Below are 16,475 nucleotides of genomic sequence, written 5' to 3' on the forward strand. Positions count from 1 at the left end.
CTCTCTATACAGCACGTGGTCTGGTCTCTCTATACAGCAGATGGTCTGGTCTCTCTATACAGCAGGTGGTCTCTCTATACAGCACGTGGTCTGGTCTCTCTATACAGCAGGTGGTCTGGTCTCTCTATACAGCAGGTGGTCTCGCTATACAGCAGGTGGTCGGGTCTCTCTATACAGCAGGTGGTCTGGTCTCTCTATACAGCAGGTGGTCTCTCTATACAGCACGTGGCCTGGTCTCTCTTTACAGCAGGTGGTCTGGTCTCTCTATACAGCAGGCGGTCTGGTCTCTATACAGCAGGTGGTCTGGTTTCTCTATACAGCAGGTGGTCTGATCTCTCTATACAGCAGGTGGTCTGGTCTCTCTATACAGTAGGTGGTCTGGTCTCTCTATACAGCAGGTGGTCTAGTCTCTCTATACAGCAGGTGGTCTCTCTATACAGCAGGTGGTCTGGTCTCTCTATACAGCAGGTGGTCTCTCTATACAGCAGGTGGTCTCTCTATACAGCAGATGGTCTGGTCTCTCTATACAGCAGGTGGTCAGGTTTCTCTATACAGCAGGTGGTCTGATCTCTATATACAGCAGGTGCTCTGGTCTCTCTATACATCAGATGCCCTGGTCTCTCTATACAGCAGGTGGTCTGGTCTCTCTATACAGCAGGTGGTCTCTCTATACAGCAAGCGGTCTGGTCTCTCTATACAGCAGGTGGTCTCTCTATACAGCAGGAGGTCTAGTCTCTCTATACAGCAGGTGGTCTGGTCTCTCTATACAGCAGGTGGTCTCTCTATACAGCAGATGGTCTGGTCTCTCTATACAGCGGGTGGTCTGGTCTCTCTATACAGCAGGCGGTCTGGTCTCTGTATACAGCAGGTGGTCTGGTCTCTCTATACAGCGGTGGTCTGGTCTCTCTATACAGCACGTAGTCTGGTCTCTCTATACAGCACGTGGTCTCTCTATACAGCAGCAGGCCTGGTCTCTCTATACAGCAGGTGGTCTGGTCTCTCTATACAGCAGGCAGTCTGGTCTCTCTATACAGCAGGTGGTCTGATCTCTATACAGCAGGTGGTCTCTCTATACAGCAGAGGGTCTGGTCTCGCTATACAGCAGGTGGTCTCTCTATACAGCACGTGGTCTGGTCTCTCTATACAGCAAGCGGTCTGGTCTCTCTATACAGCAGGTGGTCTGGTCTCGCTATACAGCAGGTGGTTTCTCTATACAGCAGGTGGTCGGGTCTCTCTATACAGCAGGTGGTCTGGTCTCTCTATACAGCAGGTGGTCTCTCTATACAGCAGATGGTCTGGTCTCTCTATACAGCAGGTGGTCTCTCTATACAGCACGTGGTCTGGTCTCTCTATACAGCAGGTGGTCTGGTCTCTCTATACAGCAGGTGGTCTCTCTATACAGCAGATGGTCTGGTCTCTCTATACAGCGGGTGGTCTGGTCTCTCTATACAGCGGGTGGTCTGGTCTCTCTATACAGCGGGTGGTCTGGTCTCTCTATACAGCGGGTGGTCTGGTCTCTCTATACAGCGGGTGGTCTGGTCTCTCTATACAGCAGATGGTCTGGTCTCTCTATACAGCGGGTGGTCTGGTCTCTCTATACAGCGGGTGGTCTGGTCTCTCTATACAGCACGTAGTCTGGTCTCTCTATACAGCACGTGGTCTCTCTATACAGCAGCAGGCCTGGTCTCTCTATACAGCAGGTGGTCTGGTCTCTCTATACAGCAGGCAGTCTGGTCTCTCTATACAGCAGGTGGTCTGGTCTCTATACAGCAGGTGGTCTCTATACAGCAGAGGGTCTGGTCTCGCTATACAGCAGGTGGTCTCTCTATACAGCACGTGGTCTGGTCTCTCTATACAGCAGGCGGTCTGGTCTCTCTATACAGCACGTGGTCTGTTCTCTCTATACAGCAAGCGGTCTGGTCTCTCTATACAGCAGGTGGTCTGGTCTCGCTATACAGCAGGTGGTTTCTCTATACAGCAGGTGGTCGGGTCTCTCTATATAGCAGGTGGTCTGGTCTCTCTATACAGCAGGTGGTCTCTCTATACAGCAGATGGTCTGGTCTCTCTATACAGCAGGTGGTCTCTCTATACAGCACGTGGTCTGGTCTCTCTATACAGCAGGTGGTCTGGTCTCTCTATACAGCAGGTGGTCTCTCTATACAGCAGGTGGTCTCTCTATACAGCACGTGGCCTGGTCTCTCTTTACAGCAGGTGGTCTGGTCTCTCTATACAGCAGGCGGTCTGGTCTCTATACAGCAGGTGGTCTGGTCTCTCTATACAGCAGGTGGTCTGATCTCTCTATACAGCAGGTGGTCTGGTCTCTCTATACAGTAGGTGGTCTGGTCTCTCTATACAGCAGGTGGTCTAGTCTCTCTATACAGCAGGTGGTCTCTCTATACAGCAGGTGGTCTGGTCTCTCTATACAGCAGGTGGTCTCTCTATACAGCAGGTTGTCTCTCTATACAGCAGATGGTCTGGTCTCTCTATACAGCAGGTGGTCAGGTTTCTCTATACAGCAGGTGGTCTGATCTCTATATACAGCAGGTGGTCTGGTCTCTCTATACATCAGATGCCCTGGTCTGTCTATACAGCAGGTGGTCTGGTCTCTCTATACAGCAGGTGGTCTCTCTATACAGCAAGCGGTCTGGTCTCTCTATACAGCAGGTGGTCTCTCTATACAGCAGGAGGTCTAGTCTCTCTATACAGCAGGTGGTCTGGTCTCTCTATACAGCAGGTGGTCTCTCTATACAGCAGATGGTCTGGTCTCTCTATACAGCAGGTGGTCTCTCTACACAGCACGTGGTCTGGTCTCTCTATACAGCAAGCGGTCTGGTCTCTCTATACAGCAGGTTGTCTGGTCTCTCTGTACAGCAGGTGGTCTGGTCTCTCTATACAGCAGGTAGTCTGGTCTCTCTATACAGCAGGTGGTCTCTCTATACAGCAGAGGGTCTGGTCTTGCTATACAGCAGGTGGTCTCTCTATACAGCAGGTGGTCGGGTCTCTCTATACAGCAGGTGGTCTGGTCTCTCTATACAGCAGGTGGTCTGGTCTCTCTATACAGCAGGCGGTCTGGTCTCTCTATACAGCAGGTGCTCTGGTCTCTATACAGCAGGTGCTCTGGTCTCTATACAGCAGGTGGTCTGGTCTCGTTATACAGCAGGTGGTCTCTCTATACAGCAGGTGGTCGGGTCTCTCTATACTGCAGATGGTCTGGTCTCTCTATACAGCGGGTGGTCTGGTCTCTCTACACAGCAGGTGGCCTGGTCTCTCTATACAGCAGATGGCCTGGTCTCTCTACACAACAGATGGCCTGGTCTCTCTATACAGCAGGTGGTCTGGTTTCTCTATACAGCAGGTGGTCTGGTCTCTCTATACAGCAGGCGGTCTGGTCTCTCTATACAGCAGGTGCTCTGGTCTCTATACAGCAGGTGGTCTCTCTATACAGCAGAGGGTCTCGCTAACAGCAGGTGGTCTCTCTATACAGCAGGTGGTCGGGTCTCTCTATACTGCAGATGGTCTGGTCTCTCTATACAGCGGGTGGTCTGGTCTCTCTATACAGCTGGTAGTCTGGTCTCTCTATACAGCAGGCGGTCTGGTCTCTGTATACAGCAGGTGGTCTGGTCTCTCTATACAGCGGTGGTCTGGTCTCTCTATACAGCACGTAGTCTGGTCTCTCTATACAGCACGTGGTCTGGTCTCTATATACAGCACGTAGTCTGGTCTCTCTATACAGCAGGCAGTCTGGTCTCTCTATACAGCAGGTGGTCTGGTCTCTATACAGCAGGTGGTCTCTCTATACAGCAGAGGGTCTGGTCTCGCTATACAGCAGGTGGTCTCTCTATACAGCACGTGGTCTGTTCTCTCTATACAGCAAGCGGTCTGGTCTCTCTATACAGCAGGCGGTCTGGTCTCTCTATACAGCACGTGGTCTCTCTATACAGCAGGTGGTCTGGTCTCTCTATACAGCACGTGGTCTCTCTATACAGCAGGTGGTCTGGTCTCTCTATACAGCAGGCGGTCTGGTCTCTCTATACAGCAGGTGGTCTGGTCTCTCTATACAGCAGGTGGTCTGGTCTCTCTATACAGCAGGTGGTCTCTCTATACAGCACGTGGTCTGGTCTCGCTATACAGCAGGTGGTTTCTCTATACAGCAGGTGGTCGGGTCTCTCTATACAGCAGGTGGTCTCTCTATACAGCAGATGGTCTGGTCTCTCTATACAGCAGGTGGTCTCTCTATACAGCACGTGGTCTGGTCTCTCTATACAGCAGGTGGTCTGGTCTCTCTATACAGCAGGTGGTCTCTCTATACAGCAGGTGGTCTCTCTATACAGCACGTGGCCTGGTCTCTCTATACAGCAGGTGGTCTGGTCTCTCTATACAGCAGGCGGTCTGGTCTCTCTATACAGCAGGTGCTCTGGTCTCTATACAGCAGGTGGTCTCTCTATATAGCACGTGGTCTGGTCTCTCTATACAGCACGTGGTCTGGTCTCTCTATTCAGCACGTGGTCTGGTCTCTCTATAAAGCAGGTGGTCTGGTCTCTATACAGCAGGTGGTCTCTCTATACAGCAGATAGTCTGGTCTCTCTATACAGCAGGTGGTCTGGTCTCTCTATACAGCAGGTGGTCTCTCTATACAGCACGTGGTCTCTCTATACAGCAGGTGGTCTGGTTTCTCTATACAGCAGGTGGTCTGGTCTATCTATACAGCAGGTGGTCTGGTCTCTCTATACAGTAGATGGCCTGGTCTCTCTATACAGCAGGTGGTCTGGTCTCTCTATACAGCAGGTGGTCTGGTCTCTCTATACAGCAGGTGGTCTGGTCTCTCTATACAGCAGGTGGTCTCTCTATACAGCAGATGGTCTGGTCTCTCTATACAGCAGGTGGTCTCTCTATACAGCACGTGGTCTGGTCTCTCTATACAGCAAGCGGTCTGGTCTCTCTATACAGCAGGTGGTCTGGTCTCTCTATACAGCAGGTGGTCTGGTCTCTCTATACAGCAGGTGGTCTGGTCCCTCTATACAGCAGGTGGTCTCTCTATACAGCAGGTGGTCTGGTCTCTCTATACAGCAGGTGGTCTGGTCTCTCTATACAGCAGGTGGTCTGGTCTCTCTATACAGCAGGTGGTCTGGTCTCTCTATACAGCACGTTGTCTGGTCTCTCTATACAGCAGGTGGTCTGGTCTCTCTACACAGCAGGTGGTCTGGTCTCTCTATACAGCACGTGGTCTCTCTATACAGCAGGTGGTCTGGTCTCTCTATACAGCACGTGGTCTCTCTATACAGCAGGTGGTCTGGTCTCTCTATACAGCAGGTGGTCTGGTCTCTCTATACAGCAGGTGGTCTGGTCTCTCTATACAGCAGGTGGTCTGGTCTCTCTATACAGCAGGTGGTCTCTCTATACAGCACGTGGTCTGGTCTCGCTATACAGCAGGTGGTTTCTCTATACAGCAGGTGGTCGGGTCTCTCTATACAGCAGGTGGTCTCTCTATACAGCAGATGGTCTGGTCTCTCTATACAGCAGGTGGTCTCTCTATACAGCACGTGGTCTGGTCTCTCTATACAGCAGGTGGTCTGGTCTCTCTATACAGCAGGTGGTCTCTCTATACAGCAGGTGGTCTCTCTATACAGCACGTGGCCTGGTCTCTCTATACAGCAGGTGGTCTGGTCTCTCTATACAGCAGGCGGTCTGGTCTCTCTATACAGCAGGTGCTCTGGTCTCTATACAGCAGGTGGTCTGGTCTCTCTATACAGCAGGTGGTCTGATCTCTCTATACAGCAGGTGGTCTGGTCTCTCTATACAGTAGGTGGTCTGGTCTCTCTATAAAGCAGGTGGTCTAGTCTCTCTATACAGCAGGTGGTCTCTCTATACAGCAGGTAGTCTGGTCTCTCTATACAGCAGGTGGTCTGGTCTCTCTATACAGCAGGTGGTCTCTCTATACAGCAGATGGTATTGTCTCTCTATACAGCAGGTGGTCTGGTTTCTCTATACAGCAGGTGGTCTGATCTCTATATACAGCAGGTGGTCTGGTCTCTCTATACATCAGATGCCCTGGTCTCTCTATACAGCAGGTGGTCTCTCTATACAGCAGGAGGTCTAGTCTCTCTATACAGCAGGTGGTCTGGTCTCTCTATACAGCAGGTGGTCTCTCTATACAGCAGATGGTCTGGTCTCTCTATACAGCAGGTGGTCTCTCTATACAGCACGTGGTCTGGTCTCTCTATACAGCAAGCGGTCTGGTCTCTCTATACAGCAGGTTGTCTGGTCTCTCTATACAGCAGGTGGTCTGGTCTCTCTATACAGCAGGTGGTCTGGTCTCTCTATACAGCAGGTGGTCTCTCTATACAGCAGGTGGTCTGGTCTCTCTATACAGCAGGTGGTCTGGTCTCTCTATACAGCAGGTGGTCTGGTCTCTCTATACAGCAGGTGGTCTGGTCTCTCTATACAGCACGTTGTCTGGTCTCTCTATACAGCAGGTGGTCTGGTCTCTCTACACAGCAGGTGGTCTGGTCTCTCTATACAGCAGATGGTCTGGTCTCTCTATACAGCAGGTTGTCTGGTCTCTCTCTACAGCATATTGTCTGGTCTCTCTCTACAGCAGATGGTATGGTCTCTCTATACAGCAGATGGTCTGGTCTCTCTATACAGCAGATGGTCTGGTCTCTCTATACAGCAGATGGTCTGGTCTCTCTCTACAGCAGGTGGAAAGAGCGAGAAAGAGTGAGAGAGAGAGAGAGAGAGAGAGAGAGAGAGAGAGAGAGAGAGAGAGAGAGAGAGAGAGAGAGAGAGAGAGAGAGAGAGACTCAAAGCTAGAACTAACCCCTCAAAGCCAGTCCAGCCTCAGTAGAAGCTCAGTAGGTGTTTTCATCAGAGGAAAGGGATTGAGCATCAAATGGCACCCTAATCCCTATATAATGCACTACTTTTGACCAGGGCCCATACGGTAGGGTGCCATTTTGGACGCAGGTTGGGGCTAAAGCGGAAGTTCTATATTTCAATAAATGTGGACTATCCCATGTCAAAGATTAAAATCAAATTAAATCTAATTATATATGTCACATGGGCCGAATACAACAGGTGTAGACCTTACCGTGAAATGCTTACTTACAAGCCCTTAACCAACAATGCAGTAAAAGAAATAGAGTTAAGAAAATATTTATCAAATAAACTAAAGTAGAAAATAATAAAAAGTAACACAATAAAAGAACAATAACGAGGCTATATACAGGGGGTACCGGTACCAAGTCAATGTGTGGGGGTACAGGTTAGTCGAGGTAATTTGTACATGTAGGTAGGGGTAAAGTGATAGATATAGACAGCGGGTAGCAGCAGTGTAAAAATAAAGGGGGGGGGGGCAATGAAAATAGTCCGGGTGGCCATTTCATTAATTGTTCAGCAGTCTTATGGCTTGGGGGTAGAAGCTGTTAAAGAGCCTTTTGGACCTAGACTTGGTATTCTGGTACCACTTGCCGTGCGGTAACAGAGAGAACAGTCTATGACTTGGGTGACTGGAGTCTTTGAAAAATGTTTGGGCCTTCCTCTGACACCGCCTAGTATATACACTACCAGTCAAAGGTTTGGACGCACCTATTCATTCAAGGGTTTTTATTTATTTTTACTATTGTTTACATTGTAGAATAATAGTGAAGACATTTAAACAATGATGAACACACATGGAATCATGTAGTAACCAAAAAGGTGTTATACAAATCAAAATATATTTTATATTTGAGATTCTTCAAATAGCCACCCTTTGCTTTGATGACAGGTTTGCACACTTTTTGCATTCTCTCAACCAGCTTCATGAGGTAGTCACCTGGAATGCATTTCAATTAACAGGTGTGCCTTCTTAAAAGTTAATTTGTAGAATTGTTTTCCTTCTTCTTGTGTTGTGACAAGGTAGGGGGGTATACAGAAGATAGCCCTATTTGGTAAAAGACCAAGTCCATATTATGGCAAGAACAGCTCAAATAAGAAAAGAGAAACGACAGTCCACGGAACATTTCAAGAACTTTGAAAGTTTCTTCAAGTGCAGTTGCAAAAACCTTCAAGCACTATGATGAAACTGGCTCTCATGAGGACCGCCACAGGAATGGAAGACCCAGAGTTACCTCTGCTGCAGAGGATAAGTTCATTAGAGTTACCAGCCTCAGAAATTGCAGTCCAAATAAATGCTTCACAGAGTTCAAGTAACAGACACATCTCAACATCAACTGTTCAGAGGGCACAGTGTGAATCAGGCCTTCATGGTCGAATTGCTGCAAAGAAACCATTACTAAAGGACACCATTAAGAAGAAGAGACCTGCTTGGGCCAAGAAACACGAGCAATGGACATTAGACCGGTGGAAATTTGTCCTTTGGTCTGGATTCCAAATTGGAGATTTTTGGTTCCAACCGCCGTGTCTTTGTGAGATGCGGTGTGGGTGAACGGATGATCTCCGCATGTGTAGTTTCCACCGTAAAGCATGGAGGAGGAGGTGTTATTGTGTGGGGGTGCTTTGCTGGTGACACTGTCTGTGATTTATTTAGAATTCAAAGCACACTTCACCAGCATGGCTACCACAGCATTCTGCAGCGATATGCCATCCCATGTGGTTTGGGCTTAGTGGGACTATAATTTGTTTTTCAACAGGACAATGACCCAACAAACCTCCAGGCTGTGTAAGTGCTATCAGATGACCTGGCCTCCACAATCCCCTGACCTCAACCCAATTGAGATGGTCGGATGGCAGAGGGAAGGAAAAGCAGCCAACAAGTGCTCAGCATATGTGGGAACTCCTTCCAGACTGTTGGAAAAGCATTCCATGTGAAGCTGGTTTAGAGAATGCCAAGAGTGTGCAAAGTTGTCATCAAGGCAAAGGGTGGCTAAAATATATTTCAATTTTTTTAACACTTTTTTGGTTACTACATGATTCCATATGTGTTATTTCATAGTTTTGATGTCTTCACTATTATCCTACAATATAGAAAAACCCTTGAATGAGTAGGTGTGTCCAAACTTTTGACTGGTACTCTAGGTCCTGGATGGCAGGAGCTTGGCCACAGTGATGTACTGGGCCGTACGCACTACCCTCTGTAGCGCCTTATGGTCGGATGCCGAGCAGTTGCCATACCAGGCGGTGATGCAACCGATCAGGATGCTCTCGATGGTGCAGCTGTATAACTTTTTGAGGATCTGGGGAACCATGCCAAATCTTTTCAGTCTCCTGAGGGGGAAAAGGCGTTGTTGTGCCCTCTTCACGAATGTCTTGGTGTGTTTGGACCATGATAGTTTGTTGGTGATGTGGACACCAAGGAACTTTAATCTTTTGACCCTCTCCACTACAGCCCCATTGATGTGAATGGGGGCCTGTTCGTGCCTCTGTTTCCTGTAGTCCACGATCAGCTCCTTTGTCTTGCTCACATTGAGGGTGAGGTTGTTGTCCTGGCACCACACTGCCAGATCTCTGACCTCCTCCCTATAGGCTGTCTCATCGTTGTCTGGGATCAGGCCTACCACTGTTGTGTCGTCAGCAAACTTAATGATGGTGTTGTGGGTGAACAGGGAGTACAGGAGGGGACTAAGTAATCACCCCTGAGGGGCCCCAGTGTTGACGATCAGCGTGGCAGATGTGTTCTTGCCTACCCTTACCACCTGGGGACGGCCCATCAGGAAGTCCAGGATCCAGTTGCAGAGTGAGGTGTTTAGTCCCAGGGTCCTTAGCTTAGTGATGAGCTTTGTGGGTGCTATGGTGTTGAACGCTGAGCTGTAGTCAATGAACAGCATTCTCAGATAGGTGTTCCTTTTGTCCAGGTGGGAAAGGGCAGTGTGGAGTGCGATTGAGATTGTGTCATCTGTGGATCTGTTGGGGCGGAATGCGAATTGGAGTGGGTCTAGGGTTTCCGGGATGATGGTGTTGATGTGAGCCATGACCAGCCTTTCAAAGCACTACATGGCTACCGACGTGAGTGCTACAGGGCGGTAGTCATTTAGGCAGGTTACCTTCGCTTTCTTGGGCACAGGGACTATGGTGGTCTGCTTGAAACATGTAGGTATTACAGACTCAGTCAGGGGGAGGTTGAAAATGTCAGTGAAGACACTTCCAGTTGGTCCGTGCATGCTCTGAGTACACGTCCTGGTAATCCGTCTGGCCCTGCGGCCTTATGAATGTTGACCTGTTAAATGTCTTGCTCACATCGGCTACGGAGAGCGTGATCACACAGTCGTCTGGAACAGCTGGTGCTCTCATGCATGCTTCAGCGTTGCTTGCCTCGAAGTGAGCATAAAAGGCATTTAGTCCATCTGGTAGGCTCGTGTCACTGGGCATTTCGCGGCTGGGTTTCCCTTTGTAATCCGTAATAGTTTGCAAGCCCTGCCACATCCGACGAGCGTCAGAGCCGGTGTAGTAGGATTCAATCTTAGTCCTGTATTGACGCTTTGCCTGTTTGATGGTTTGTCTGAGGGCATAGCGGGATTTCTTATAAGCGACCAGATTAGTGTCCCGCTCCTTGAAAGCGGCAGCTCTAGCCTTTAGCTCGGTGCAGATGTTGCCTGTAATCCATGGCTTCTGGTTGGGATATGTACGTATGGTCACTGTGGGGATGACGTCGATGCACTTATTGATGACGCCGGTGACTGAGGTGGTATACTCCTCAATGCCATTGGATGAATCCCGGAACATATTCCAATCTGTGTTAGCAAAACAGTCCTGTAGCGTAGCATTCTCGTCATCTGACCACTTCCGTATTGAGCGAGTCATTGGTACGTCCTGCTTTAGTTTTTGCTTGTAAGCAGGAATCAGGAGGATAGAGTTATGGTCAGATTTGCCAAATGGAGGGTGAGGGAGAGCTTTGTATGCGTCTCTGTGTGTGGCGTAAAGGTGGTCTAGAGTTTTTTTTTCTCTGGTTGCACATGTGACATGCTGGTAGAATCAGGTAAAACTGATTAAAGTGTGCCTGCATTAAAGTCCCCAGCCACCAGGAGCGCCACTTCTGGATGAGCATTTTCTTGTTTGCTTATGGCCTTATACAGCTCGTTTATTGCGGTCTTAGTGCCAGCATCGGTTTGTGGTGGTAAATAGACGGCTATGAAAAATATAGATGAAAACTCTCTTGGTAGATAGTGTGGTCTACAACTTATCATGAATTACTCTACCTCAGGCGAGCAATATCTCGAAGACTTCCTTAATGTTAAACATTGCGCACCAACTCTTATTGACAAATAGACACACACCACCAACCCTCATCTTACTGGATGCAGCTGTTCTGTCCTGCCGATGCACGGAAAACACAGCCAACTGTATATTATCTGTGTCGTCGTTCACCCACGACTTGGTGAAACATAAGATATTACAGTTTTTAATGTCCTGTTGGTAGGATAGTCTCGAACGGAGCGCATCCAGTTTATTCTCCAGTGATTGCACGTTGGCCAATAGAACTGATGGTGGAGGCAGGTTACCCACTCGCCAACGAATTCTCACAAAGCACCCCAATCTCCGCCACCTGTACCTCCATCTTTTCTTCACGATAATGACAGGGATTTGGGCCTGGTCTCCGAGAAGCAGTATATTAAAGAACAAATATTCTTCCAGTTCAAGGTGAGTAATTGCTGTTCTGATATCCAGAAGCTCTTTTCGGTCATAAGAGACGGTAGCAGCAATATTATGTACAAAATAAGTTACAAACAATGCTAAAAAAACACACAAAATAGCACAGTTGGATTCAGGGCCATAAAATGGCAGCCATCCTCTCCAGTGCCATTCTCTCCATATGACGTAGCTATTTAAAATTAGCAGTGGAATGTATAAATACCCAGACCAGATGGGGTTGGAGTTGTACAATGCTTCCCAGCTCAATACGTTCACTCTGTTTCTAGTTTATTGTGTTGGTTTTAATGGATTTTATTACCACAACACTGACGATGAGGACGAGAAGGCTATTTTAAAGATACAATACAGGCAGGGAGGATGTTGTTACTGACCTTTCTGTCCATTACAGAAATTCTCGTCCATGGTCTTCATGGCAGTCATTTGTCCCCGACGACACCCACTAGTAGTTTGATTTGCCTAATTGCTTCCAGAAAGGCGGTATTTTTGGTCGCCATGACGCAAGCTAGGAGCAGAAATACAGTAATTAGACCACTGGAACCGGAATCAGAGAGAGAGAGGGGGCTAGAGAGAACGATAGAGGGGGGAGAGAGAGAGGGGGGGAGAGAGAGAGAGAGAGAGAGAGAGAGAGAGAGAGAGAGAGAGAGAGAGAGAGAGAGAGAAAAGGAGAGAGAGAGAGAATAAAATATAGATATCTTATTGAGGTGGAGGGTAACTTTTACGGATGAAAAAGCATCACTATCCTCTGTGGCTTAGAGACAGCCTGCAGATGCCCTGTGTGTTCATAAACCTCCACAGAAAACTAGTTGTTTTGCTCTATAAAAGCAGCATTAGCAGCGCAGGCGACTGGGGAGCTGTCCACTACTGTGGTGCTGAAACGAGGCGCACTTTTAATGAATAGCTATTGCCACTCTCTCACAGTAATGTAATGGCAACACTGACTGAATTAATCGATAACTAAAATTGCAGACGGTGTCATTTACTATCTGCACAATGCGTAAGTCGGATTCAGCCATATATAATGAGGTTGGGTTTGTTGCGCTGTAAATGATTGTCTGACGGACAGAAGAAATTAGGCTATTTTTATAATGTAGCTTTAAGGTGAATTCACGGAAACACCACAGATATATGTGTCAAAATAGATGACCAGCTATGACACCTGAATGAAGCCATTACAGCAGCATCCAGCTGTGCGCATATAGCCGTGAGGCAGGCTGGGCTGGGAACGCCCGGCTGGAATCGTATGTGGGAGGGAGGATGGGAAAGGGAGTAGTAGTGTAGAAACCGCTTTCTCTCTCTTCAGTCTCCGGTCCACACAGTCTGCTCATCAGCCGATGGAGTAGAGCTCCTCTTGACACGCAGAGAGCAGGTCACCAGGTTACTCCCCTATGATGCGCTGCCTGCTGTTACCGTGAGCGGTATCAGCTGTAGCTAGCGCGGAAGAGCGGCAGGTCGCTTCCAGGGTCTCCCCAGCCTAAACGGCACTATCCATGGATAGTTCGCCAAGTGCGCTTCTTCAGAGGGCTGTTGGTGTCCGGTTTCCCTGAATCTCTCTCTCTCTCTGTCACTCCCTGGCTGGCTCTCTCAGTGTTATCGCGACCCACCGGGAGTTTGGAGACGACACAATCACCACCCAACACGCGCTCGACCAGGGCCAGGCTGTGCGAGTCACGGATCGCTCCCGAGCCGCCCTGCGCGCTCGCCCTCGCGCTCGCCCCTATGGAGGGGGACGTGATGGACAAGCTGGAGGACATGGCCTCGGTGTACGAGTTCGACCCGATCACCGGGAACATCCCCGCCACTAAAGTAGAGCTCACCGTCTCCTGCAGGTGAGCTGTTAACCCCAGTGGACAGGGAGCCTTTCATTTTCAGTTGCTATTTTCTTATCCTTAGTAGTCAGTTGTGGGCGCAGAATAGAAACAATGTCCACTTGTTTGAATATCCCAAGGTTTTTTGTGTGTGCTGAGTGAGTACTGTGATGTTTGGCAACACCTTTAAAGTACACACACTTCGTATTAAATTTGATAACGAACAACACTCAGCAAGTAGTCTTCAACTTCTATTGAGTCCTATCTGGCCATGCGTTATGGTAAGGGGATATAGAGATATATAACATGGATAGGGGAGATTCTCTGACAGTGGCGGGGTTTTGGGTGTGAACCGCTATATCTGCAAGGTAGGCTGCGGCTGAATAATACAAGATAGGGAGTTGTCGGTATCGCAGCATTGGAATGCAGTTCTTCAACTGCATCCTTGCTATTTAGTTATTTTTTGTGGGGAGTGGTCCCAAAGATATTGGTAGAGTTCTTCTTCACATCAGTTGTTTTTATTAAGGGTCAATTCTTTGAGTGAGGAAAGTTACACTTGGATTGAAAAAAATGAGAGGCATCTACACTGGTAGAATTCTCCTCTTTATTTGTCTATGATGTAGGTCATTTTCAGTCTGCATACAGATGTGGGATCTTCATTTGAGACACTTTGCTACAGCAGGAAAATAATCCTGCAGCAACAGGAAATGTGAATTATTATGTGGATTATAATTAATGGACACTTTTGTAGGGTTTGATACACTTTTCGTAAGGGAAAATCTGGTCTGAAATTTCAAAGTGGAAATTACGAACTTCAGAATCCTATTTAAACCTCAAGTACACCACACATTTGACATTTCCTGCATTACAGAAAAGTTATCCTGCAACAGGGTGATCAAATTAAGCTCCGACATCTGTACATTACTCCCCATCCAGCCACTCTTTAGAAACATTAGCTAGCTGGATTAATCATTAATAGATCAGCTGCACTGTGTGATCCTGTATTGGCTAATGATGTTGTTGTTGTTGATGGTGCTGAATGATCCCATACTCCAGTGTATATTAGAGCACAGGTTGTAGGACTCTGTGCATTTTGATGCACCCTCAGTGTATGTGTGGTATTTGTGGATGTGGGTGTGTCTGTAAGTCTGTGAGATAAGTGATGCGAGAAACCACTTGAGTCCACAACGCTGCATGTGTGTGTGTGTGTGTGTGTGTGCGTGCGTGCATGTGTGTGTGTGCGCATGTGCATTTTTTGTGCATATTGTCATGTCTATTTTAGATGAGTGATGTGTTCCTTCCTTCCTTCCTTCCTTCCTTCCTTCCTTCCTTCCTTCCTTCCTTCCTTCCTTCCTTCCTTCCTTCCTTCCTTCCTTCCTTCCTTCCTTCCTTCCTTCCTTCCTTCCTTCCTTCCTTCCTTCCTTCCTTCCTTCCTTCCTTCATGTGTGTTATTTCAGAGTCACTCAAATTGATCTGTTTGTGCTTGTCCCACCTAGATATCTTAAGATGAATGCACTAAATGTAAGTCTTTCTGGATAAGAGTGTCTGCTAAATGACTAAAATGTAAATGTAAACGTTAAAAGATGAAAGCTGTGCATCACATTCATACTGTCTCTTCTCTGCTCTCCGCTGCGTCCCCCGCCTCCCTCTTACTCTCTGATTCTCCCTCTGTGCTTCTGTGATTACCAACTATTACCAACCATTACTGACCATTACCAACCATTACCAACCATTACCAACTATTACCAACCATTACTGACCATTACCAACCATAACCAACCATTACCGACCATTACCGACCATTACTGACCATTACCGAACATTACCAACCATTACCGACCATTACCAACTATTACCAACCATTACCGGACATTACCAACCATTACCAACCATTACCAACCATTACCAACCATTACCAACCATCCCCTTCTCCCTGTAGTCTCCTCACCTTCCTTTCCATCTCTAACCAGATCCCATCCAGTGACACAGCTAGGCTGTATTGACAAACAGAAACAGTCACTGCCCCCCCCCCCACACACACACACACACCCTTCTCTCTGCTCCTCTTTGAAGGGCTGTTGTAGAGCAGTGGGGGCCTGCTGAGACGGTTGGAGTGGGCCTGCGCCTTAACAAGACCCTACTGTATTATTGAACACTGGGAGGGTTGGAGTGGGACTGAGCCCTAACAAGACCCTACTGTATTATTGAACACTGGGAGGGTTGGAGTGGGCCTGCGCCTTAACAAGACCCTACTGTATTATTGAACACTGGGAGGGTCGGAGTGGGACTGAGCCCTAACAAGACCCTACTGTATTATTGAACACTGGGAGGGTCGGAGTGGGACTGAGCCCTAACAAGACCCTACTGTATTATTGAACACTGGGAGGGTCGGAGTGGGACTGAGCCCTAACAAGACCCTACTGTATTATTGAACACTGGGAGGGTTGGAGTGGGACTGAGCCCTAACAAGACCCTACTGTATTATTGAACACTGGGAGGGTCGGAGTGGGACTGAGCCCTAACAAGACTCTACTGTATTATTGAACACTGGGAGGGTTGGAGTGGGACTGAGCCCTAACAAGACCCTACTGTATTATGGAACACTGGGAGGGTTGGAGTGGGACTGAGCCCTAACAAGACTCTACTGTATTATTGAACACTGGGAGGGTCGGAGTGGGACTGAGCCCTAACAAGACTCTACTGTATTATTGAACACTGGGAGGGTCGGAGTGGGACTGAGCCCTAACAAGACTCTACTGTATTATTGAACACTGGGAGGGTCGGAGTGGGACTGAGCCCTAACAAGACCCTACTGTATTATTGAACACTGGGAGGGTCGGAGTGGGACTGAGCCCTAACAAGACTCTACTGTATTATTGAACACTGGGAGGGTCGGAGTGGGACTGAGCCCTAACAAGACCCTACTGTATTATTGAACACTGGGAGGGTCGGAGTGGGACTGAGCCCTAACAAGACTCTACTGTATTATTGAACACTGGGAGGGTCGGAGTGGGACTGAGCCCTAACAAGACTCTACTGTATTATTGAACACTGGGAGGGTCGGTTGCACTGCTACATCTTTTA

At 48.1% G+C, this 16,475-nt stretch overlaps 1 protein-coding gene across 2 annotated transcripts in view; it reads left to right on the forward strand.

Annotated features, from left to right (window-relative positions):
- The first annotated feature begins 12,849 nt into the window (after nt 1-12,849).
- Nucleotides 12,850-16,475, forward strand: part of cpne5b (copine Vb) — a 213,174-nt gene continuing 209,548 nt past the window's right edge. For both annotated transcript variants that reach the window (XM_041887333.2, XM_041887335.2), the window contains exon 1: nt 12,850-13,412. In XM_041887333.2, the coding sequence (XP_041743267.1) occupies nt 13,303-13,412 (110 nt within the window). In that variant the 5' untranslated portion in view covers nt 12,850-13,302. The remainder of the gene's footprint in view (nt 13,413-16,475) is intronic.

The sequence above is a fragment of the Coregonus clupeaformis genome, chromosome 10 (assembly GCF_020615455.1).
Source record: "Coregonus clupeaformis isolate EN_2021a chromosome 10, ASM2061545v1, whole genome shotgun sequence".
NCBI lineage: Eukaryota > Metazoa > Chordata > Actinopteri > Salmoniformes > Salmonidae > Coregonus > Coregonus clupeaformis.